Source organism: Euphorbia lathyris, chromosome 10 (assembly GCF_963576675.1).
Source record: "Euphorbia lathyris chromosome 10, ddEupLath1.1, whole genome shotgun sequence".
Lineage (NCBI taxonomy): Eukaryota > Viridiplantae > Streptophyta > Magnoliopsida > Malpighiales > Euphorbiaceae > Euphorbia > Euphorbia lathyris.
This window is the reverse complement of record NC_088919.1, coordinates 13,114,098-13,140,970: the sequence shown is the minus strand read 5'-3', so window position 1 is coordinate 13,140,970 and position 26,873 is coordinate 13,114,098. Positions and strand designations below refer to the sequence as shown.

The window sequence follows — 26,873 nt, the reverse complement described above, 5'->3', positions numbered from 1 at the left end:
TTAAATATTAAAATATATCGGTAATATCGGCCGATTCAGGTTTTTTTTTTGAAAAAATAACCAAAATAACCGAAATGAACTGAAACAGGATTAATTAAATTTATTATATATTAGTTATTTTAATTAGTTTTAAAGGTTTTTAATTGGTATAATACCCATTTGGTTTCTAAACTAGGGTTTCAAAGTCAATTAGGACTTTAAACTATCAAAATCATCAATCAAGTCCCTAAACTAATAAAAAATCATCAATTGAGTTCACATTCTAAAAAAAAATCATTAATTGAGACCTCATCGAAAATCATTCGGTTAAATAATTTCCGACCCTCTTCCACAAACCCATATTGAACCAACCAATAAGGATTATTACCGTCTATATTAAAGAGTCACAGTTTCTAATTTTAGGATAAGTTGAGGACTCAATTGATGATTTTTGCTTAGTTCAGGAATGTGATTGATGATTTTAATAGTTTAGGGTCCTAATTGATTTTGAAGCAATAGTTTAGGCATCCAATATGCGTTTTTAATTTTTGACACCCAACCATTCATTTCCCTCCTAAAATGTTAAAACCCTATTTTTATATCCAACAAGTTTGAGAGTGTCTGTTGGTTAAATTAGAAAAAGTGAACAGCCGTTTGAAACTCGGAAGAAGGGTTTAGACAAAGCCATTATGCAGATTGACGATGAGGCCACTGATTTTCCTAGAGGTTTTCTCGATTCTGATGTTGCTGTTTTTCTGCTTGATTTTTGAGAAACTAAGTTAATTCGGAAACCAGAAAGAATTAATCTCTGAATTGTGTTAGTAAATAGTGGACTTCGTTGTAGGAAAAAAAAAACGAAACGGGAACGCGATTTAGTAAATAATGGTTGAATGCTTGAAATGAATAGTGCCTAACAAAATGTGCGAAAAGAAGAAGAAGAAGCTTTGCAATTTTATATGCATTCATTGAATCACATAAAAAAGTTCAGTTAAGTAATCTGCACTATTTTGATTCAGGCGGAGGAAGCTCACTGAGCCACAGAGAACGCGAGGAAATTCGTGCAGAAGTTGATGCAGGATTTAAGGCTCCGGAGATGGTTTTGATGAAGAAAAAAAAGGGGAAAAAATTGCAAACTAAGAGTCATTCTGAAGCTGATGATTTTGGTTCTCTTTTTGGTGATCGCTTGACCGGAAAACTTCCTAGATTTGCAAATAAGATCACGTCAAAGGTACTGACATGAGTTCAATCTTGCCTGCGTTATTTAAATTTTTTCTTGTTTCTCTTTGTTTGTCTATATAGGTTTTAAAGTATAATCTCATATCGTCACTTAATTTGGTGGTTGTTCAATTTGGTAATAGAAGAATTATTGTCTAGTTTTCATGTTTTCATCAACTTAAATGGAGCTCATTAGTATTTAGGGGTTAATATCAAGTGAATGCTGTATGCTAATAGACAAAATTGATATAGATAAAATCAATGGGTTAGGAGTAAGTTGGCAGAATGGAGGAGAATTCAGATTCAGATTTATTATTTGTGTATTCTGGATTAGCATTTAGATCCAGTTCATTGTATGTTTAACTTTTTTTTTTGAACTTGGGAAGAGGGCTTCTTCATTCTCCAATTGTTTAGGCTTGTTACAGCTGTAATTAGTGTAACTAGATTACTGATATACTGAGCAGTAATATAGCTCTCTACTTAGCAGTAATATAGGCCTCTGTTTAATGGAATTCACTTATGCTAGCTATTGATTTATTTCTTATGTGAAAAATGATGATCCAAGGTTAATTTGCCCTGTCAACTTGTTAGTAGCGTGTAATTTAGCCAAATATTTGCTTATATATGCCTCCTTTGGTGTCATTGAGATAAGATAAGAGATGTCATTTCTAGTCTATCTCGAGTTGAGCGTAATCAAGTCAAGTAAAGCTGATATGATAAGTTACTTGGTCCTGACTAGGTTCCAAAAATCCCTGATTGAAATTCAAATTCAATTCTCAGTGCTAGTGCTACATTGGAAAGACTTGCTTGACTTGGGCATTCTTGAAATCTAAGAAAAGCTTTATTGCCAATGCCCATCCTTTCCCTCTATGTTCCGTCAACAACTGAAGAGCTTAAAAATTAATCGAATTTGGGAAGATCTATTCAGGACCACAAACCTTAAATCAATGAAGGGAAACATTAAAAAGTTGATATATACTAAAAAATATAAGAAAGTAATATATTCATTTATCCATGGAATGGAACATCTTAAAATTAAAATGGAGAACATCAAGGCGAGATAAATAACTAGGTTCAAATCTACACATCTAGAAAAGAATCAGGGCACAAATGGAGTAATATAAAAACTCCTACAAAATAACTTGAAAACCTAGGAAATTAAAATGCTCACCTGAAAAGTATTTATGCTTAAGATAATGGATATGATTTAGTATTTGTAGTATTTAGAATTTGTCACATCTTAAAGTTAACTGTTTCCATTTATGATTTTATATATTTCATTCTTTAGTGTGCCTTTTGTCGCTCAGGCTTACCCTTGAACCTTGCGCTTAGGCTCCGTGGTCCTTTTGGGCCTTTAACAAACTATGGAAGAGAGATGAGCAACAAAGTACAGTTACTTTGAATTTAATTATAGAGAAGAATGAGCCAAGTGAACCTCTTAGGTTACAATATTTTAACTCAAAATTATGTAGTTTTGATTGAACTGAATAAATAAAGACTAAACATGTGATGAAAGGGTAAAATTAGTAAAAGCTCGATTAGGTTTGTGCTTATGGGCATTAAGTCGACTATTCTGATTCGTAAACTTAATTAGCCTATGAGCATGACCGACTCTTGTTCAGGTTTGAGTGAATTAAACTTGAGTGTGAATGTGTTTCGAGCCAATGCCAAATAGTTCATGTGTACCCTGATATATTTTGACTCTTAACATATTATTTTCAAGTGTTGTTTTTTTCTACTACACTTTTGAGAAAACAGAAAAGTTGGCTATAAAAACATGTACATTTTGGACTAAATTAGCCATTTACAAGGAGTTCAGAATTAGCCTATGAGATGGATTTATTAATTATGGACTAAATTAAATTCTTGTATGCATAGTTATCAATGGCGGCCTCAGGCACAAAAGGCGCTAGGTTCCAGGTATGTCACCTGAGAAGCCAACAGGCGGGCACTTTTTAAGAGGCACTCACCTAAGCGTGCCTTGCCGGAGGTGTGCCTGGCGCAATTTTATAAAGATCTTTGTAGGTTTAGGATTTTTATTTACTTTTGTATTGTTTTGTTTTGTGGTTGGAAGTTCAGTAATATGTTTTATGTCATTCATAGAGCTGAGCATATATCTTGTTAAGTTCTCTCTAAATGTTCTTGTGGCTGTTTGGGCGGCTCTCTTTTATGTATTTGAGGTATATCCGTAACTAGGTCTTGTTTATTGGAATTATACTTCTATTTGTTTCAGCTGTATCATTTCTTCTCAACAACATAAGTTCCAGATATATGTAGAATTTCTCATATCTTTTCTCTCTCTGATTTCATTGTTGAACAATTTATCTCTCAAGTAGTCCAGTTGCAATATTGAAGTTAATTAATTGTCAAAAACTCCTTGGCGGCTTATGCAGAATATTTCTGCTGGAATGAAGCTTTGGGGAGTTGTTGCAGAAGTAAACGAGAAGGACCTTGTCATTAGTCTTCCTGGGGGCTTACGTGGACTAGTACGCTCCATTGACGCCCTTGATCCTGTTTTAGGTCGTGATGTTGAGGTATATATTATCTCAATTATTCTTTGATTTTTTTTATCACTTTAGTCAATCATTTCTTCATCGTTTTGTCATATTCCTCTTTTCAGGGCGTCGAAGTTAACCTTGGAAGCATATTTGATGTCGGGCAGTTAGTTTCTTGTATTGTCTTGCAGTTGGATGCTGACAAGAAAGATGATAGAAAAAGAAAAATCTGGCTTTCTTTGCGTCTTTCGTTATTGCAGAAGGGCTTGTTAAATTCCATTCAAGAAGGGATGGTATGATGAAAATATGATTTTATGTTAGCAATTCTTCTTCTTCTTATTATTATTATTATTCTTATTTTTCTTCTTATTATTATATAGAAAAACTTTTAGTTTCATTATCTTAATCTCATATTGGATGATGAATGCTATGGTTGAGTTATCTGAGAGGACATGCTATTGTAAATTGGGCATGTTGAATGGTGGTCCTTACCACCTTGAAAAGATATTGATAGACCATTTTCTTTCCGACTTAATTGTGGGTTTATGAATTTGTGAGGGGATAAAGACCAAATTTAACTAAACATTTGAAGGGAAGTGTAGGTTATCTAACCTACAAAATGGTGCAAATTTAACCCCAACTTTTACAAGCAAGATCAATTTTAGCCTCAAGTTATTGAATTTTCAAAAGGCTGGTTTGACTTATTTAACTGTCACTCCAGACCTTCCTAACATCAATTATGTCTATGATATTTAGTGTGTTATTGACACAATTACAAAAAAACCTCTTAAAATGCTAACAACTAAGTCAATCACATAAGTTAAACACAATTTTTTTTTTGTCAAAGGTCTAAGATATTTACCGTGTTACTAATATTACACAATAAAAAGTGTACGAAATTGCTTTAGTTTATTGACAAACTTGTTTGGAAGGTCCGATTTGACAGTTAAATAACATTTAAACCAATCTTTTCAAATTTTCAGTAACGTAGGCTAAAATTGGTCTGGCTTGAAAACTTTAAGGTTAAATTTGTGCCATTCCGTAGGTTAGGGCTAAATCTGTACTTCCCTTGTAACATTAGGGCTAAATTTGGCCATTATCCCAATTTGTGAGTAGCATTTACAAGGTATAACTGCTAGAGGTATGATGGGTAATAGGTTCTTATAAGTAGAGTCCTTCTGTTTCTACTTATCTCCAGCCAATCTTCACGATTACAGGTCCTCACTGCATATGTGAAAAGCATTGAAGATCACGGCTACATGCTCCATTTTGGATTGCCTTCTTTGAAGGGTTTTTTGCCAAAGAACAGCCCTAATGGTAACTATCTTCCTTCTTAGTGACTTGATAGTGTGACTTGTTTTTTTAGTATCTTATCATGTTTTCACGACTAATATTATAGTTAGTTGACTTTGGTTTCTGTTTTAGTCTTCTTTCCTGTAGCTATTTGAGAGTGCTAATCTGTATGTTTGTGGTTTGTGGTTGTTTGGTTTCTGTTCAGTCTTCTTTCCTGTAGCTATTTGAGAGTGCTAACTTGTATGTTTGTGGTTGTTAGAGGTGCGCATTCCTTGTAGATTAGACAAGGAAGGGTTGTCCCAGGTTCCTTGTTTATGTAACTTGAACTTTTTTTGTCTTACATGCTCTTGTAAGCTGAGTTTGATTTTATATATGATTTATTATTGCCATTTTGGTACATTAGCTTTAATCTTCTGTTTTATGTCAAAGGAAAAAAAAACCCATCAGCAACGTATACCTAAATGCTAGAGTATAAGTTGAGCACTTATTAACGGAAGGTTAAGATGTCGTCAGTGACAATAATGCATCAAGAACTAGAATAATTATCTGTAGGTTGAGATAATTAAATTTTGAGGGCACTGCTAGCAGCATCCCAAATTTTAGCTTAGGTTGCAGAATTATTCTCTGTACTGAACCTTATAGAATTGTTTACTTTGTTTGGTTCTGTTTTGAGTTTATCTTTAAGAACTTGTCATGGAGAATGAATAGAAGGTTTTTGTTTTAAGGACTTGGAAACTGCTATTTATTGTTTCTCATGATCTCATTTTGAGACTGGTGTGAAAAATCATTAGAGAAAACCAATGCTTAGATGGTATATTGATTTCACATCTTTGAAAATGGTTAACAAGTTGTGTTTAGGCTCAGGATGAGTTGTTTTCTGTAGGGAACCCATTTTTCTTGGCCATAATAACCATTCAGGACCTTTTGAGACTCCACTCTAAAAGGTGTCGAATGTATCTTTTGTAGATAAGAAGAAAATTTACCCAATTAACCGTTATTATGTTATCTGTACCATCAAGTACACATTTTGTTTTAGCTATTACATCGTCATATCAAAATTCGCCTTTTATATCCATTCTTGGTCGGTATATCTTGTGTAACATTCCTATCTTGGTCTTATGTGTGTTGGTTTGTCTTTGAATTCCATTGATGGCTATTTCATGGTTAAATAGAAGTCAGCTTTTACAACCTTTGTTGCTTGATGTTCCCAATTTGACAAAGTACTCATCCTAACTTGATTCTAGAGGTGGCATTTAGAATCACCTCTCTTTGCTATTATAGAGTTGCATAGAAAATAAAATGTGGCATTTAACATATTTTTTGTTGCTTGATTTCCCTAGCTGTCAAAGTCCCCTTTCCTGCTGGTCCCTTGTTAAGATGTCTCTTTAAAGTCTGTTTATTCTGTTTTATTTTAACATGATTGAGAGTCATACTCTTGCCTATTGGGCAAAGTGAATGAAATCTGGCTTTGACGAGTTAGTTATTGAGTTTCCATTTGCAATGAGTTGCATCTAGAAACACTTCTCTATTCATCAGTTTTCAATCTATTATCTCTTATGAAAGTTCTGGAAATCTGATATTGTTTCCTGTGGTATAGTTTCTTCATTTCTCTACTTAACATGGGTAAACATATGTTTTTTGGGTATATAGAAGGTATTTGAGTTTCACCGGACATGCACAGATATTTACTTCTATTAGACGTCCATTCCCAGAGTCCAAGTAACAAGGTTTTGCTGTATGCATGTTAATTCTAACAGAACAGATTAATTTAAACAAATATAAAGACTTTATTGATTTGGTTTGATAGAGTTGCTGCTTTCATTATATACTGCTTTCAACGTTTGTTGAGGGGCTCTTAGCCCCTGAAGCAGCACATGCTTGAAGTAACAATTTGGCGCTCTGTCAATCTCGGATATTAAGTCTATATAATATTCTTTAGATAGCAGGATAATGGTCTATTCTTTTATAGAATCACCATGTGCACGGCACACACACACATGTGATATCATGCTTTGAAATCTATATAATACTTATAGCAAGTGTTCTTTGATGGTTGTAGACAGCAGCTCTGCGGAACTAAAAACTGGACAACTGGTGCAAGGGATTGTTAAACGAATTGATGTGAATATGGTTCATTTAAGTTCTAACTCTGATGAAGTTTCTAAATTTGTGGTATGTGTAGTTTTTCCACTATTCCCGGTTCTCCTGTTTTTTCTGCTTTTCTAACATTTAATTATCAATCTCTTATCAGTTGAAGGATCTCAAGGGAATATCAATGGATCTTCTTGTTCCAGGCATGATGGTTAACGCCCGTGTACAGTCAACCCTTGAAAATGGGATTATGTTATCATTCCTTACATTTTATTCTGGGACTGTAAGTTCGTTGCAATCTTACCACATCAACTCATGGAAAATAGATTATAGAACTTAAAACTAGTTATGGATAGGTGGCTTTTGATTTCATTTATTCTCTTACATCGATCTAGATATTTTGTATTTTATTTTTTTATCTGTTGACAGGTTGATATGTTCCATTTACAAAATAAATTCTCCGCTTCAAACTGGAAAGATTGTTATAGCAACAATGATAAGGTGTTGTAACTTTCACCCATTAATTAATCTTGTCACCTTCTTTTGACCCTCTTTAATTTAACAATAGGACTATTTATTGCTGTGTATCTTTCTTTGTCATGCTCAATATTTGCTAATATTCTTTTTCCAGTAACATGTTTTTTTCCCCGATGGGTTTGTTGATATTACTAAGATACAACTCTACTATTTTGGTTCAGGTTACTGCAAGGATTTTATTTATTGATCCCTCAACTAGAGCTGTTGGCTTGACTCTCAATCAACATCTTGTTAACAATCATGCTCCTCCGATGGTATGTCTGTCAGACATATATGGCTCTTTAAAAAGTGACCTTTGCAGTTAGAGACTTCCCCAATAATTATTGACTTTACATTTTTAAAGTGAAACCTTTTAAATTATTACAGTCCCAATCTTAGAAAAAGAGATACATACATGGGGAAGCCATTTTTATTTTTGTCTTTCATTTCCAAGTTTGTGAAAAAGCTTGCTAGTCGCCGGGACATGTCCCTGGGAATTATATGGGATTAATCGAGGATTAGTCGGATTTGTATTTTTGCATATATTTTTTAATTTTTCATAAATAAATTATTATATAAATACAATTAAAATATTAAAATGTAAAAAATAATAATATAAAATATTTAAGATAGAAAAGCATATATATTTTAATATTTGTTATATTAATGTCCTTAAAAGATAAAAATGTCCCAACAAAATAACATTAATATCCTTAAAAATAACATTTGATAGTTTTAGGTATTTTCTTTTAGTTTTTGGTTATTTAATAATTTATTTAAAATTGAAAAATTGACATAAAATTCAAGGGCAAAGTTTTAAAAAAGGACTGCCTGGAGCTGCCTAGGCAGCCAAAAATGGGTAAACCTACTCATGCCAACTGACTTGAGGAAATCGGGACAGTGTTCTAAAAATCCCCGCCTAGGTGGCCGCCTGTGCCGATTTTTAGAACACTGAATCATTTCTGCAGGAATGTTACCAATATGTGTTGCCTAATGCTGTGCTGCTGAAATGTAGATTCATGATTGAGTTTTGTTGTGCCCCTATTCTTGCTTTTCGTCTGTATGTCAGTCTAATCTTTTCTGCAGGCTTGACTAAACTCCAAACCCGGTTTCTGATCTTTTGGTTTGTGGCATTAGCTTATGCTTGACTTTTTCTTTGATGAATATTGCTTCTTGAGACTCCGAATAACAGCAGTGTTACTCATTTTGCACTGCAGTGTTTTTGGAGTAATATGAGTTCATCTTTATCTCATCCTGTTTCATCAACGATTTTATGAGCTCATAAATTTGAGATATTATCTCATCTCAAGCTTTGCTTATTAATTTTCCTTCAGATTCTTCTTGAAACTGATGTTTGATTTGAATGCAGCATGTGAATATTGGGGATATTTATGACAGTGCAAAAGTGGTCAGGGTAGATAAAGGCATGGGCCTTCTGCTTGAGATTCCTTCTGATCCAGTCTCAACTCCAGCTTATGTTAGCGTATGTTTCTTTTCTCTTTTTTGTTTATTAAAATGTTTAGATCATTGAAGTTGATTAGAACTTATTGTTCATTAATAAATATCTTGTCAACTACAGATATCTGATGTGGCTGAAAATGAAGTCCATAAGCTTGAGAAAAAGTTTAAGGAGGGAAGTAAAGTTCGTGTTCGAATTCTTGGTTACAGGCATTTGGAAGGGCTTGCTACTGGGCTTTTGAAGGTTAGTTTTTTTTACGAAAAGTACTTCTATAATGCAAACAACACACTGCTCTTTTATTAAACTGGTACAACTAATATTCTGAGTAAAAATGAGCATCTTTGTCAGCAGAAAACAATAAATTGATTGATTGTGATCATTCATCTGTTGTAAAAATTCGTTAAAGTAAGCTGGAAGGGTGGCTGGGGACACCATGACATGTGAATTCCAAAAGATAATCATGTCTTAACTAGTGATGAGGTCTATGCCAGAATAGAGGTGAAGTTCATTCCTGTTTTGCCTTGAAGAGGTTGAAATTTGTCATCTTGTTTGTGTTTCTTAACATATAAAAATAGGCAAAGGGTACTCCCTTTTTCAAGTAAACTTGATTTGTCCATTTATTTTGAAGAGAGTTTGATGCTAGAACTGGGGCTTGATCACTGGTATGCCACCTACCTATGGCAGTTGTACCATTTAGGCCGTGTCCATTTGCTTATACAGGCCTTGATTTTGTTCCTTTGGTTGTCTTATTTTTGACACACTTGTATATATTTGCTGGTGTTAGATGGCTTCAACATTATCCATTATTTCATATAAAGCTCTTAAGTTCCATAGCTGTCTTGATTTGTTCTTATTTCACTGTTAATAGCGCATGGCTTATATGTAAACTATTTTTTATGGTCTCATTGAGCTTTCTAATCTTTTTCCCACTATCTCTAAGTTATTGACCAAGCAAACTCCTTATATATGAGAATGACCTTATATGATGATAAATGAAATACATATCCATATGATAAATTGTTGTTTTCTTTTCCAGTGGGTGTTATTGAATATGTTATTTCTGTTTTCTTTTCTTTTTCTGATCCAGTGTGGCTTTCATGTTTACACATACTTAGGATTTTAAAACAGGGATGGAGGTTGAATTGGTTTCCAAGAAATTTTGAAAGAAGTGTCTGGAAAAACAAAATAACAATTATAGGATTATGTAACTACATTAAAAATTTGAGCAGAAATTAACTGAAGAGAACATGAATTTTCAGCCAATCCATCAATAACTAGTACAAATGCCATCCTGGGAAATTATGATTATTGCAGTACTGATATAATTTTTGAAAACCAAAAGGGAACAACTAACTTCTTAATCATTACTATTTTTTTTTTCAATCTTTTAAATAGGTGTGTAATAATCAAATAGGGGCAATCTAGCACAAATATCGCCCTTGATGCATCAAGCCATTTATCACAGTGCTTAAGTTGACATTTGACAATATTATGGGACAGTAATATATCCTATAAAAGTTACCAAAAATGAAAAAACAGTCATATCATTTAACATATAATAATATAATGGGACATGATAATGAAACACTCGTTATTAAATCATCATAACGTTTGACGTCAAGATATTGGCCTAGATGAATAACTAAGGCCATGACTAATCGGAGTGCTTAACAAAACCTATGCTGTTTTACTATACCTTAGTTCATTCTGCCTTTTCGGTTTGATGTGCCCCTCATCTCCAGTTTTAAGGACCTTGTATATCTTCACCTGTAATTCTTTGCTCAAGCCCGCTCAATTAATTCACTTTCTTATATGCTAGATGGATTCTTTATCTGTTTGTGTACTTACAAGCTGTTGTTCTATTAAATCCTTTCTCTTGATCCTATTTGAATATATTTCTTCACTGGTGAATCTAGGGGTCCGAAGTAAACTGTATTCTCAGATAATATTTCCTCTCTGTCAGTGGTGTGCTTCTATGTTCTTATAACTTCTATGCATTATGTTAGGTGTTCATAGCTCAAATGGCCTTTGGTGGTCCAACCTTATGCTGTGTTTTGATTTGGTTGGTTCTTTGTGTTTTTTTTTTCATCGTGCAGGCAAGTGCCTTTGAAGGCACTATATTCACCCACTCAGATGTCAAACCTGGGATGGTGGTAAGGGCAAAAATCATAGCTGTTAAGAGTTTTGGTGCTACAGTGCAATTTCCTGGCCAGTTGAAGGCATTGTGTCCTCTAAGCCATATGTCCGAATTTGAAATTGCAAAGCCTAGAAAAAAATTCAAGGTTACTTCCTGAAATCATTTTCATTTTGATGCGTACATTTTCTGCATAATAGAAAGGTTTTGAGCCTTACTATATTGTGATCCAGGTTGGAGCTGAGCTGTTGTTCGGTGTGCTTGGTTGCAAGAAAAAGATGATAACTGTGACGCACAAGAAAACTCTTGTATGTTCTTTCTTTCTTGATATATGTCATCATCTAGACATGTAATTTTGATAACTGAAGTATTTTTTTTGGGAGACTAAAGTTAAATCACAATAAATCTCACTGCAGCTCCTGCCATTATTATTGTTTGGATACTGTTCTGATGTACTTTATATTTTACTGAGGTTTACTATCACCTTTCTATGTCGTGGAATATTCAATCATGTCTCAATTTCTTACTGTGTTTGACTTTTTACCTGCTTGTCTTCAATATATGTGAACGGCTCTAGTTTATAATTCTTGATGTGTATCAGGAGATTACTAATTCTTACTACATTCTATTCATGCAAGTGCCACTTGTTATTAGTGTGTGATTCTTTTTATTGATTTGATCCCAGTCTAGTAAAGATAGTTTACATTTAAAAAAAATGAGTAAAAATATTCATTAGTTTGTTGTATTTCATTATTTAATTTCCTTATCTTTATTACTTATTTTTTAAACAGGTCAAATCCAAACTTCCAATTTTAAGTTCATATGTTGATGCATCAGATGGGCTAATCACACATGGTTGGATAACAAAAATTGAAAAGCATGGATGTTTTGTCCATTTTTATAATGGTGTCCAAGGGTTTGCTCCCAGGTTAGTCTCAAGAAATGTGATCAGATGATTATGTTAGTGCTAATTTCCAATTTTTCTCATCATGGTTTGTATGAGCTAGTCCTCTACATGTGTTTCACATGGGACAACAGCCGTGGACATCATATTTTGTACACGTTTTGAAATTCTCCTTTGAATTTTACATGGTTTAATATATTGTTTGTATAATATTCAATTGGATAGAATTAATGTGGCGTTAAAATAAAGAATGTTTGTTTTAGCTATTTGAGTGTGCTGATAGCTCTTCTAATACCCCGAATAGGTACTCCAAGATGCTAATTTTGTAGTTTTTTCTTGTGATGTGAATTTATATTGTATCTAGGCTATACTTACAAAATTGTTAATTATAAATTATCTTTTTTAAGAATTAATCTTTCAAGATAAATAAAATTGTTTAATTATAAATGTAATAAGTATTAAAATATTGCAAATAATAAGTAGACATGATAATGCTCTTAAAAATGTGTGCATATATTTATATAAAAAATTTCATTTTATTTTTAAATTTTACGATTTACCTAAATTTATTGAGAAAAATATAACATATGTTTAGAAAAAAAAATCCTTCATGGTCTTTTATTGTCTCTAAACATTACTCTCATGTACATTTTTCTTCTAGGGAGTACTGTACACTTGTTTTAATGTAAAGAATGCAGTAACTGTTAGAAATTGGAATTATGAACATGTAAGCATCATATTGACATTGTAACTTAGGTAAAATTAAGACATGCCAAAAGATTGCATGGAGATAGGCTGGTTCAGAGGGTTTTCTCTCTTTAGAGGATAACAAGACTAGTTGGTGTGGCATTTCCTTGAGTATTAGAATTAACATAGTGTTAAAAATGCAGTTTTTGGTTTTTAGCTATTTGAGTGTGCTGATTGCTCTTGTAAACCAGATCTGAGCTTGGATTAGAGCCAGGAATTGATGCAAGTACAGGGTATAAAGTTGGACAAGTTATCAAATGTAGAGTAGTGAGTTCTATTCCTGCTTCACGCCGCATCAACCTTAGTTTCACAATGAAGCCCACGAGGTTTGTTTATTTTATTCTTCTACTTCTCTGTGTTATGATCAATCTAAACCAGCCCATTATGCACACGATTCAAGATGCCAACTATTAAACAACTTATTAGAAACACAAGACAGCCAATTAGAAATGTTACCAAATCCCCCGCTCCTGGGGGATGTCCTCAGCGCCGAGGAACATGTACTAGGGTGTATGTGCAACTTGTTTAGATCATGAACTTGGACAAAAGAAAGGAATTTTTTTTCCACTATCTGTGTCAGTACGAATGAATAGGATAGAATAGAAGAAACCCCCATTATCTAAAAAAAGATCTATCATATTCGTCTATTGTGTATCAAATTTATGGTTTCATTGGTGCAAATTCAATCACCTCAATTTTCAATTTAAAACACGAAAGAATTTCCCATTGGTAACAAATGGTTATTCATTAAGCAGGGAAAATCTTATTAAATTAAAAATTAAAAGGTAACATCTATCGAACACAATTAGGCATTCTCAATATATTATTTTATGAGATATTGTGATTTTCCATGGCTGTCTCAACTAGATGCTTGAATCTTCAATCTCTTCTCAAACCCTGCATACACTTGAGTGACTGTAAACCTCGGATGGGTGGTTCTGAAAATGATTCTGTTAATGATTTGTCTAATATATGCTGCTATCCCAAGTTCTACTCAAACTAAACTATTGATTAAAATGGAAATAAGATTAGGATCAATATTTCTCATGGTATTGACTATCAACCATTAGCGATTTGATTAATTCATGACTGTTGGTAATTATTTTTATTGCAATTATATCATTTGCCATGACAGGGTTTCTGAAGAAGAAACTGTGAAGTTGGGCAGTGTTGTTGCAGGAGTTGTCGAGAAAGTAATGCCCCATGCTGTAGTAGTATATGTCAACTCTAAAGGTTGTATGAGGGGCACAATATCAACTGAACATTTGGCTGATTACAAGGGTACTGATCTTTGCTTTGTGAGTAGTGCGTCCTATTATTGCAAGTTTTTCTTAGTTGCGAATCTTAATTTTATATTATGCAGAACAAGCTGATAAGCTGAAGTCGGTCTTAAAGCCGGGATACGAGTTTGATCAACTCTTGGTGTTAGGTATTTTTACATTGCATTGTGAAGGATGTTATTATGTTCCCGGTTTTTTTTCCTTTTAAAATAATTTAGAATCGTAGGGCTGTACTATAAATGCACCTTCTATTCCCTTGATTAATCAGAATAGAAAAAGGGCCTCATGCTCATAGATTATGACTGTCATCACTGTGAGATAAAGTTGTTAGCTGTGCTATGAATTTTCACAGACAACAACTATGCCTCGAGAGCTCTTTTTTTTATTTTCTTTTTTTGTCTTTTAACTTCTGATATGTATAGGAGAATCTCAAATCTTCTTTCCTGCGTCTCTTCCTTTGTCGGGTTCATTTTTGTTGAGGGGGGGAATATTATATTCCATTAAGCAGTATAGCCATGTAGGGGATTGAAGCATGTGTTTACCCTTTAGTAATAAACTATTCTATAGAGTGCTATACGTTAGCCATTCTGTTATCTATGTCCAACTTTGGTTGGTCAAAATGCTTGCTTGTAGGTCATTTTCTAAATAAATCAAGTTGAGCTCAAGGTCAAGTGTAAGCTTGATTATTTTACTGAGCGATCTTGATCATCTGTAATCGTGGATAATATTAGTTATTTTTTTCTGATAATTTTGCAAATGGTTGTATTTATTTCAATGTTATAAAATGTTTAGCATAATATTATTTGGGACCCTTGACACATAATCCTACGTCTTATCTATGCCAAATATGGACAATGTAATCCTCCGCCAAAATTACCAAACACGTGGCCTTGAAATTTATTGCACTCCATGTGAGCAAGCACCATGCTGCTGTTTTGGTGCTTTAGGGGAATCATAGCATCTTAGACATTTACAGTACTTTGCTCTGTTATTTTCTAATATTTTGTCTTGCTGTGTGTTCTATGATAAAAATTGTTAATCTTTTTGTACATACTGATGTAATGATGTAGATATTGGTAGCAAAAGTTTGGTTCTGTCTGCAAAATATTCTCTGATCAACTCGGCTTGTCAGATTCCCTCGGAATTCAGCCAGATTTGTCCTCAGTCAGTTGTCCATGTGAGTACCATGGTCTTCGTACTTTTGCTAATAAAGCTATCTTATTACTCTTAACATGTGTTTACTATTATTGCATGGATGTGCATTAGGAATTGCTATATTTTGTTTGCAATAGATGCAATAGCAGTCAATGAGATTGTGGGGTTAAATGCACCATTGGTCACATGGTTGTCTCAAAATGACCACTCAACTTCAATTTGTCTTCAATAAAACTACTCAACTTTGAGTGGTCTTCAATAAAACTACTCAACTTTGAGTTTTGTCTCAATTAGGTAACTCCTATTTCAGTGATTAAAAGGGATCGAAACGATGACACGGGTAACATATCAGCATAAGTCAATTCAGATCTCAGACCGAAACTATACATGGAATCCACATATGCGCCACCTGGCAACCACATATCGGTTAATTTTATGAAAAAAAACAAAACTGAATTCTTTTCATAAAAATAATGGACACGTGGCTGCCTCGTGTCTTTTCGGTCAGAAATCTGAGTTGACTCATGTTGACGTCTCAGCCATGGCATCATTCTGATGCCTTTTAACCATTGAAAGCCGGAGTGACCTAATTGAGACAAAACTCAAAGTTGAGTGACCATTTTGAGAAAACTATATAAGTTAGTGACCAACGGTGCATTTAACCCTGAGATTATGTGTTATACTTATGAATATCAATTTGCTTTTTTGGACCAGGGTTACATCTGTAACATAATTGAAACAGGCTGCTTTGTTCGATTTCTCGGGCATTTGACCGGTTTCTCCCCCAGAAGGATGGTAAGTTCTGTTTATTTTTATGTTAATAATAGTTCCTGAAATTTTGTCAAAGGGTGTTCAAATTTTAGGACCATATTTGAAAGAATCATTCTACATGGAAGTTTGACCTTGTAGGTGAGGGCCCTCATAATGGGTTTGAGTTCCGGTAGTATGTACCAAATTTTTTGTAGTGCAAATGCACAATCAAGCAGTTCGTTTGTGAACACCGAACATATATATGTTGTGTAAGGCTGCTGCGGCGCAGAACCACTTCTGATAGTTGAGAACTTGATGAAACAGTTTAATGAAGGAAAATTACATTTTTGGCACCTTTATCTATTTTCATTTTTGCAGACAATGGATGACCAGAAAGCTCAGCTTGCAGAGGCCTTTTACATTGGGCAATCCGTTAGGAGCAATATAATTGATGTTAGTGGGCTAGCTGAGACTTTAATTTCCAAAATTATGATTTCAAGGATGTCTAGTGATCAGTCCATTAATTTCATTTTTTAGGTAAACAGTGAAACAAATAGAATAACAGTGTCAATGAAGCAATCATCATGTTTTTCAACAGATGCATCCTTTCTTGAATCGTATTTTCGTCTGGAGGATAAGGTAAGAAGTTGTATGTTGTGCTTACTTTTTTTTTTGGATCACATACTATTGTTTTTAAAATGTAAAGGGTCAATGTTGTCTTCTCAGTTGCAATTCTGTTAATATTTTCATCTTCCGCTAAAATGTATCATTCTGCATGTTATTTCTGATCATCTTTCACTTTTCTCCAGATTCTACAAGTTCAGATTCAATAAGTCCCGACATGAAATGGCTTGAAAGTTTTAAAATTGGCAGTGTGATCGAGGCAAAAGTTAAGGAATCTAAGGATGTTGGAATTGTTGTTACCTTCGATAAATATAATGGTGTTGTTGGTTTTATTGCACACTATCAGTGTAAGTTTTGATTACTGTTCTTGTCGTTATTATTATTTGATAGGTTATAGAGTAATTCTTTCAATTGCTAAACTTGTAACTGCAACAGTAGGCCAAATAGTGGTAGAAACAGGATCAACTGTTCGAGCTGCAGTTCTTGATGTTCTCAAGAGTGATCGATTTGTGGAGTTATCTTTGAAACCTCAGTTTCTTGATAAATCCAGTGAGGAAAGATCAAACAGTCTTACTCACAAGAAGGTAAAGCATTGATATTTTTTCTTGTGTTTTTTTTTTTGTATGTGCTTTGTAAACGTAATTAGATGATAGACAATGAGAAGTGAAGAAAAGAGTAGTAAATGTTGTTTAGGGTTCGATGTTATGGCCCTGGTTGTATTATTGGAACCATGCTCAGAAGGTTAACTTCCTAGAAAGTAGATGAAACAATTTCTTGTTGTACCCTTTTTATAATACAGTGGCCGTGTGAAATAATTTCAAGCCTTTCCTGTATTATGACATGTGCATTAACTTCATAAATGATTTTTTTTAATTCCAGAAACGCAAAAGAGAATTGTCTAAAGAGTTGGAGTTGCATCAAACAGTAAATGCTGTGGTGGAGATTGTGAAAGAGAACTATTTGGCAAGATTTTCTTCTTCCTCATTATAGAATACTTCAAAAGACATGCACATTTCTTCATACTCATGATTTTCCTGCAAAACAGATTTTGTCAATTCCTGAGCATGATTATGCTATAGGATATGCATCCGTATCAGACTACAACACACAGAAGCTTCCTCAAAAACATTTTTTGAACGGACAAAGGTTGATATGTTTTTATCTCTTTGATTATTACTTTTCACAGACAGTACATTATTATGTACATACATCTCATCTTTCTTGTATGGGCATTGGGCATGTTAGTCTTTGTACTTCTCTTTATAAAAAATTTTTGGTAGTTTTATGTGATTAATCAGTTCGAGGCTCGCCAGACAACCTTTAAGTCGATCCTCTTCCTACTGAAGTTTACACTAGGACTCGAACTCGAGGTCTCTAGCTTAAGCGACTTGAGGCCCTGAACCACTCAAGCCAACCTTAATTGGTGTATTTTTCTTTTTAATAGTATGCAGGGGAATTCCATCTTCAGTTTTATTTGAATTAGTTGCTGATTGGCAGTTAACATTATGTGTCAAGGGGAGGAGAATGGAGGGGAAAGGAATCTTTTCCGTTTACCTCAAATAAATTGGCGCACATTTTTTTCTGTTTTCTTTCCATTTTCTTTCACCCTCAAACCAACTAGTGGATTGTAAATTTATTTACCCTCCCTTCACCTTTGTCATTACCTCTCCCTTCTTATCTGCTAAACGGACTGCTAATCATATTCGTTTTTGTAAGATTTCTTTTGCTTCAATTCTGCTAACCATAGTTGGAGTATTATTTACTTTTCTTGCATTATTATTGTGATTTACATTTGGTAGTCCAGCTTATAGTGTTTTTGCTTGGTGCAGTGTACTTGCAACTGTGATGGAAATCCCTAGTCCTTCAAATGCAGGGAAGCTGCTTTTGCTTCTCAAATCAATCAGGGAGGTAACTGAGACATCCAGTTCAAAGAAGGCAAAAAAGAAATCGAGCTATGATGTTGGATCCCTGGTTCAGGCAGAGGTATCTACTGATGTTTTCTTTACATATTTGTAAAATGATTGTGACAGCTAGCACTGACTAAGATTTAAATATCTTCTATTAATAATTTAATATTTTATAGTTACTTTCTTCACTTCTTTGGCTGAAAATTATGTTATATTTGTGTGCTATCATGATATTATTTTCCAGATTACTGAAAAGAAGTCTCTTGAAATGAGGTTAAAATTTGGTATTGGTTTCCGGGGGAGGATTTCTATAACTGAGGTGAATGCTCAAATTAAGTAGATATTAATGTTGCTTTTATGTGAGCAACCTTCAAATGCTCCTCTTTAAAATGTCTCATTGTTCTGAGTTGTGCACAATTTTCTTATTCATCTCATGTGATAGGTGAATGATGACTGTGTAGAGAACCCATTCGAAGGATTTAGAATCGGCCAAACTGTCACTGCGAGGATAGTTGCTAAGGCTAGTAAATCAGATAAAAACAAGCTCTGGGAGCTGTCTGTTAAACCAAAAATGATTACAGGTAGGTAAAATATGGCAATTTTTTTTTTTATTTGTGTTGTCTTTGAGATTGTCCTTAGGCTAAGGTAGTGTATAAGGGTTGAAATATAACTGCCAAGAAGACTAAATGGAACTTTGATTTATGTCTATCATGTAACTTGATATTGAGATCATTTCATTTTGCTCAACATAAATTCAAAACAGTTATGTTTTTGTGTTCTTGATCATCTGCTATTAAGATCTGTTGGTGTTCTAAAGCCTATTTCACTTTATTAAGTTTTGTGGTATTAGCTATAATATATAGTATCTTGCTGGGTACCACAGTAAAAGGAACTCATAAATAACCATTCTAACTTGTTCTATAAAGATGCCTATTATATTTTCACGTGGATTTGAAATGCCTATCATAATTTCCCCTATGATATTTTACAAGTCATAGATCTTGCCTATTCCTGCTGTAGTTGTATGTGAGAATTTCTACAAGTCTGAAGTTTAATAAGCAAATATGTGTGACCACGATTTGGTCCAGATCCAGTGTTGTAATTGTCTACATGTATATAAATAAATACTTACAAAAGAATGCTTACTTGATTTGCGGCTATGATGTCTTAATTGAATCCGATTACATTGCAGATTTTTGTGAATTAGGGGATAAGCTTGTTTCTGAGAATCATGAATTTTCACTTGGACAACATGTTTCCGGTTATGTGTATAAAGTGGATAGTGATTGGGCCTGGATAACGGTATCTCGAAATGTAAAAGCACAACTTTTTATTCTCGATAGTGGAAATCAGCCCAATGAACTTCAAGAATTCCAGAAACGCTTTTTTGTGGGAAAGGCTGTTAATGGAAATGCTTTAAGTTATAGCAAGGAGAAAAAATTGCTGCGTTTGGTTCTACATCCATTTTGCGCAGTGTCTGGTAAACATTTTGATGGCAAGGCCAAGAATATGAATGAGGCTCTGGAGAATGTTCCACATGATCTTGCTTCTAGCCATATTCATGAAGGAGAAGTTGTGGGCGGAAGAATTTCCAAAATACTTCCTGGTGTTGGTGGATTAGTTGTGCAAATTGGCCCACATTTACATGGTAGAGTTCACTTTACTGAACTTCAGGACTCATGGGTGTCTGATCCATTATCTTGTTATCGTGAAGGGCAATTTGTCCAATGCAAGGTGCTTGAGATTAGCAGTTCTGTCCAGGGAACTATTCACGTGGATCTCTCATTACGTTCCTCTTTAGATGGCATGCTTAGTCGGAATTCGACTGAACTCTCAGAGAATGTGTACGTCTTAAAGCTTTTCTTATTATCATATTTTATTCTCTTAAAATTTAATGTTACTAATTAATATCTCAAGTTTGTCCATGAGGCATGTGGCATCTCTGCTTAGAGGGCGCTTATCTGTGCTCGAATAGACATAAATAAGAATAAGAATTTCTGAACTCAAAACTTGCAAGCTTCAATTAATTATGCAAGGACTTTTGTTTGTTGTATAAGTAAAAACGTTTGGTGAACTTCTGACAAGAGAATGTTTAGATGTATATATTATTTTTTTACCTCTCTTTCATGGGATTCCCCAGATTTGGTCATTTTCTCCTAATTATAGCATCGTGTTTACTGAATAATCCCTTGTGATTTGTAGGGATGCTCCTAGCCAGCGTGTTGAAAAGGTCGAGGATCTGCATCCTAATACAGTTGTACAGGTATAGAACATTATTTTGTTCTCCAGACCTTTATTGTGGAAGCTCTTATATTTTACTGCATTCTCATGTGAGCCAAAAGTTATCTGATTTCTCAGCAACACTATCAGTTAATAAATAAGGTCAATTAGTGTAATAATTGAATGCAATTCAGGAACATGTAGGATAGAATAAATTCTACATTCTTTGTATGATCGTATATTTGCTTTAAGGAAAATCCCTTTAGAATCTAAAATCTCTTTAGAGACTAAATGTACATCATGTTGAACAATCACTTTTCTACATTTGATATGGTTTATAGTTAAAAAGAAGAGATTACCTTCTCTGAACGAGGACGCTTTCACTTGCACGTCCAGAATATTGATATCTTCCTAGTTTAGTCAATTATCAATAAGTTTAATTGGGAGTACCTTCAATTAGTACAACAAATAATATTTTAGTGTAGGCTTTCATTGATACATTTTTAGAAGTGTTCATACCAATTATGTCACTGAAGAAAGATTCCCTGGGAATGTGCAAGATGTTGATTGAGCAACAATTCCATGAAAAGTTTCACGGAAAAACTGAGGCCTGCCATGGTCGGTGGGGGGGAATGTTCTGTAGGGGCATTTCTTCATTCTAAATTCGTCTTTTATTGTAATTAGGTAGAATTAAAAATGTTATATAATAGTAATATATTGTGATTCTAGAAGAAATGTTTTATACCTTGGGTTGATATTCTCATCTGAGGCTTGTTGTGCTAATCAGTTAATCCTTTTATTGTTTTGTAGCATCCATTAATCAAATGTTTGTTGCTTATCATCTTTTTTTTCTTTTCGCTGCCTGACAGGGTTATGTCAAGAATGTGACACCCAAAGGTTGCTTCATTTTGCTTTCGAGGAAGATTGATGCCAGAATTCTCATCTCACACTTATCTGATGAATTTATTGAAAATCCTGAAAAGGAATTTCCCACCGGCAAACTTGTAATAGGAAGGTAGGTGTATTTCTCACATATTCCCATCCCGTGGGTGGTAATTTGTAAACTAATGTGCTAAAATAACTTGATTTCAGGGTAGTTTCAGTGGAACCTTTATCTAAGCGAGTAGAAGTCACTTTGAAAAAATCGAATGCATGCGGTGCTGCAAAATCTGGACCTAATGATTTGAGTCATCTACATGTTGGAGATAAAATTTCTGGCAGGATTAAACGGGTGGAACCATATGGTCTTTTTATTGCAATTGACCACACAAACTCGGTAAGGAATAAGTTATTTTTAAAAAGTTGTGGATATATTGAATAAGTAAATGGGTTTTAAATGGAGTTGTAGCCTCCTCATCATGGCAATTGTGAATGATATCCTGGGCTGTCTACCTTATCTTGAAATTTCCCAATGGAATAAACAACTTGAGATATCTTGCCCCCAGTTGAGGTATCTTGCTTGAGTTCTGTATATGGCGGACAGGCGTAGATGTATGAAATTTGTTTTGTCTTATTTATTTTTCTCTGCCCTGTATGCCTTTTAATCTAAACAATGCCCTTTACGCATTCTGACTTTTTGTGCTCTTTTAATAATGGCCTAGGTTGGATTATGCCATGTTTCAGAGCTTTCAGATGATCACGGGGACAACATTCAAGCTAAATATAGAGCAGGGGAGAAGGTCACTGCAAGAATTTTGAAGGTAGTGGTTTTCAAGATCTTGAACACCACATTTCAATGTATTAGTATAATATATATGGTCTGGTTCTCCATCAGCAGATTATATCACTCTGTTTAGATTGGCTGTAACAATCTGATTATTTTTGGCATGTGCTGAGTATTTTCATTGATTCATCAATGCCGTTTCATAGGTGGACGAAGAAAGACATCGAATATCTCTTGGAATGAAAGATTTGGAAAATGGAAATTATGTTGGAATTCTCCCTTCAGAAAAAGAGACTGCGGTGGCCATTAGTGAAGATGATGGTACTGATGATGATGGTGATAATAAGTCACTCGACAGCAGTTCACATGGTCTAGAAATGATGGACTTCGAACTTGAAAATGAAGAACCTTCACTTCTCATACAAGCAGAAGCAAGGGCTTCAGTTCCTCCACTTGATGTCACCCTTGATGATGTTGAGCAGTCTGATACAGATGATGTAGTTGACCAAAATCAAGAGCATATTGACGAGGAGAAGAACAATAGACGTGCAAAAAAGAAAGCAAAGGAAGAAAGGTCATTTTTTTTTTCTAATCTTGCAAGTTTAAAGTTCTCTTATGAGATGGGTTATATAGCCAGAGATGGATGAGAAGGAGGAGGAACCCATACAGCCGACTCCAACTAGTGGATTAAGGCTTGGTTGTTTCGTTATGTGATGAGTTATTTAGTCTGGATCACTGTTGTTAGAATCTTACAATTCACTATTCGAATCCTACAATTCGATTCAGCTCTATTTCGATTTGGATCTTCATCACTGTTCATCAAAAACTTCAACAACACTAACTACTAAATCCACTATCCTCTAATCCGGTATTGTTATTTATCAAGTTATCAACTCAAACTAGTTTCATTCCATCAGAAGGAGTCAGAAGTTCAAGCTCTCCATCTCCACTAAGTTATTAAACAGAGTCCGATTTGTGAATTAGTTTTATTAGGATTGCATTTGCATTAGATTTGAATTGTAAGTACTTGGTTGATATTCTTTTTTGACATTAAAATTGCATTTATAGACTAATATTTGATAATATTTTGAGTTCAACATAGAAAATATTTTATTTTTTTATAAGATTATGAATTTGACTGAATCTTACAATTCACGAGTCACGGTTCACAAAATGTGAATTTCGATTCACGAGTCTCGATTTGACAACTATTGTGTGGATATAGTTTAGACTTATCTTTTTTATCATCATGACTTGGTAATTTTGATCCTGAAAACTATCCCTGCAGGGAGAAAGAAATTAGTGCTGCTGAAGACAGAGTGCTGGAAAACGATAAACCAAGTACTGCTGATGATTTTGAGAAACTGATCCGCAGCTCTCCTAATAACAGTTTTATTTGGATAAACTACATGGATTTCTTGCTTAAATTGGCTGACATTGAGAAAGCTCGCTCAATTGCTGAACGGTATGCAAAGTGCTGGCCTTCTTCCTGAAAATTGCTTAAAAACTCCTTAACAGTCTGAAAATTGTTGTCGATCAGAATATCAGGTCATTATGGGAGGCTTAAATTTTTTCATTTGTCCTGGATTGATAATTATGGTTCATGTCATAAGATGTGGCTAAGTTTTACGCTGGCCGCCACAAACCTACCGCAACCCTCCTTTGTCCGGGCTTGATTTCACGGTTTTATATGATGGTTCATGTTAGCCGACCCCGAATCATTTCGGGACTAAGGCTTTGTTGTTGTTGTTGTTGTTGTCCTGGATTGATAATTGACGTCCAATATTTGTTTCTTTTACTTATGAAGGGCTTTGAGAACAATAAATGTCCGGGAAGAACACGAGAAGCTTAACATTTGGCTAGCCTACTTCAATTTGGAAAATGAACATGGAAATCCTCCAGGGGTAGCGTAAACTAACTCAAGTTATTCACTGATATTAATAAAAAAATATATAATTATATTAGTTATTTTTTTTAGGAAGATGTTAAAAAAGTTTTTCAAAGAGCACTACAGTACTGTGATCCCAAAAAGGTCCATCTAGCACTTTTGGGAATGTATGAAAGGACCGAGCAGCATAAGTTGGCTGATGAACTTCTTGACAGAATGGTCAAAAAGTTCAGAACTTCATGCAAGGTAACGTGTGGTTTTCTTTGCAAGTTTTTCCTCCCTCCATTGAGGATTGTTTGGCAGATCATTTGACCAAAGCTTTCCTTGAAATTCCAGATATGGCTGAAGCGGGTACATAGACTTTTGAAGCAAGAGCAAGAAGGTATTCAGGCTGTTATTCAGCGTGCTCTGTTAAGCCTTCCCCACCATAAACACATCAAATTCATCTCACAGACAGCTATCCTAGAATTCAAATGTGGGGTTCCTGATAGAGGGAGGTCCATGTTTGAAGGAATTTTGCGCGAGTACCCGAAAAGAACAGATTTATGGAGTGTGTATATCGATCAAGTAAGATCATCTACTTTGGTTGGTTATTCAACTATATGTGTACCTTTGAAGTAAATCTTATTTGGTTCTGTTACTTATTCTGATGAACAGGAGATCAAACTTGGAGATGCAGATGTTACCCGTGCGCTCTTTGAGAGGGCCATTAGTCTGAGCCTCCCACCTAAAAAGATGAAAGTATGTTCCATTCCTACGCATGATGTTCTTGTTTTTGCTGTCACTATGTTCTTATATATATATACTTGGCAATTATCGTGTTCGTGTCGTGTCATTTTTGGGTTCATGTTAAAAAGGGTAAACCCAAACCCAACCCAAAAACTTTCGTGCCACAATCGTGTTAACCTGTTCGGTTTAGTGTCGACTTCGTGTCGTATTAATGATAATTTTTAAAAATATAAGAAGATATGGTATTTTTAAATACTTTTGGGAATCTAACAATAATTTTAAATATTCGTGTCATTTCGTCGTTTTTGGGTTAGCATATCAACCATAACCCAATCCAAAAATTTGCGTGTCAGTTTCGTGTCAACCAAAAATGACACATTACCTACTAAGCTAAACCCAAACACTAAAATTGCGTGTTGATTTTGTATCGTGTAGTTGGATTATGTTTACTTTTGCCACCTCTACTTATATATTCATTATCGGCCTATGCAGTTCCTATTCAAGAAATATCTCGAGTATGAGAGGTCTCTTGGTGATGAAGATAAAATAGAGTCTGTGAAGCAAAAAGCAATGGAATATGTGGAGACTACACTGGCTTGATTGTGATCAGTCCTCCTTCCATCTCTGGTTTCCAGTTTCAACTTGCAATCACATAGAGTGCAATTGTCACTGTCGCTGACGAATTCTATAGAAGGTACCGGAGTAAAATGAAGCTTACTGAGGTTAGCATGAGTTTGGTTCAATCACAGGCCATGGAAATAGTAATTCGTTTTTGTTGGAGGTCTGATTAGAATCTAGAATTGGGATGTAAATGTACAACAATTTTGACCTTGTTTGGGTTTAGTGTAAATTTGTAGCAATGTAACGCTTCGTGCTCCTTAGGTTTTTATGTCTGTTTCAAAGTAATGAAGGAAAGCTTATTGAGGTTAACATGAGTTTCGGTTCAATCACAGGCCATTGAAATAGTAATTTTTTTTTGTTGGAGGTCTGATTAGAATCTAGAATTGGGATGTAAATGTACATCAATTTTGACCTTATTTGTGTTTAGGGTAAATTTGTAGCAATGTATTAATTCATGCCCCTTAGGTTTTTATGTATGTTTCAAAGTAATGAAGGAAATATTACTGAGATTAACATGAGTTTCCGTTCAATCACATGCCATTGAAATAGTGAATTTTTTTGTTGGACGTTTGATTAGAATCTAAAATTGGGATGTAAATGTACATCAATTTTGACCTTTTTTTGTGTTTATGGTAAATTTGTACCAATGTAACACTTCGCGCCCTTTAGGTTTTTATGTCCGTTTCAACGTAATGAAGGAAAGATTGCTGAGGTTAACATGAGTTTCGGTTCAATCACAGGCCGTTGAAATAGTATTTTTTTTTTGTTGGAGGTCTGATTAGAATCTAGAATTAGGATGTAAATGTACATCAATTTTGACCTTGTTTTTGTTTAGGGTAATTTGTAGCAATGTAACACTTTGTGCCTCTTAGGTTTTTATGTCTGTTTCAAAGTAATGAAGGAAAGATTATTGAGGTTAACATTACTTATGAAGGGAATATTACCGAGGTTAACATGAGTTTCAATTCAATTACAGGCCATTGAAATAATAACTTTTTTTTTTTGAGATCTGATTAAAATCTAGAATTGGGATGTAAATGTATCAGTTTTGACCTTGTTTGTGTTTAGGATAAATTTGTAGGAATGTAACATTTCGTGCCCTTTAGATTTTTATGTCTGTCTCAAAGTAACGAAGGAATGATTCATATTAAGAATCAGAATGTATTGGAATGGATGCAGAACAAGTATAAGAATGTTACTGTT

General features: G+C 34.3%; 1 protein-coding gene across 1 annotated transcript; it reads left to right on the top strand.

Moving 5' to 3' along the window:
- Nucleotides 1–609: 609 nt before the first annotated feature.
- On the top strand, nucleotides 610–26,166 carry LOC136209752 (rRNA biogenesis protein RRP5-like). The gene is made up of 40 exons (XM_066001334.1): nucleotides 610–705; nucleotides 996–1,207; nucleotides 3,588–3,728; nucleotides 3,815–3,982; nucleotides 4,907–5,006; nucleotides 7,042–7,154; nucleotides 7,234–7,356; nucleotides 7,503–7,574; nucleotides 7,772–7,864; nucleotides 8,959–9,072; nucleotides 9,169–9,291; nucleotides 11,145–11,330; nucleotides 11,416–11,490; nucleotides 11,974–12,110; nucleotides 13,025–13,159; nucleotides 13,969–14,114; nucleotides 14,197–14,262; nucleotides 15,184–15,290; nucleotides 15,983–16,063; nucleotides 16,397–16,471; nucleotides 16,556–16,674; nucleotides 16,838–16,989; nucleotides 17,078–17,226; nucleotides 17,522–17,605; nucleotides 17,688–17,788; nucleotides 18,472–18,625; nucleotides 18,794–18,868; nucleotides 18,992–19,130; nucleotides 19,742–20,393; nucleotides 20,752–20,812; nucleotides 21,639–21,784; nucleotides 21,862–22,045; nucleotides 22,371–22,469; nucleotides 22,639–23,006; nucleotides 23,721–23,897; nucleotides 24,240–24,336; nucleotides 24,411–24,566; nucleotides 24,657–24,887; nucleotides 24,978–25,061; nucleotides 25,542–26,166. The coding sequence occupies exons 1-40, from the start codon at nucleotides 669–671 to the stop codon at nucleotides 25,647–25,649; spliced, it is 5,640 nt and encodes a 1,879-aa protein (XP_065857406.1). The 5' UTR covers nucleotides 610–668; the 3' UTR covers nucleotides 25,650–26,166.
- The last annotated feature ends 707 nt before the right edge of the window (nucleotides 26,167–26,873 follow it).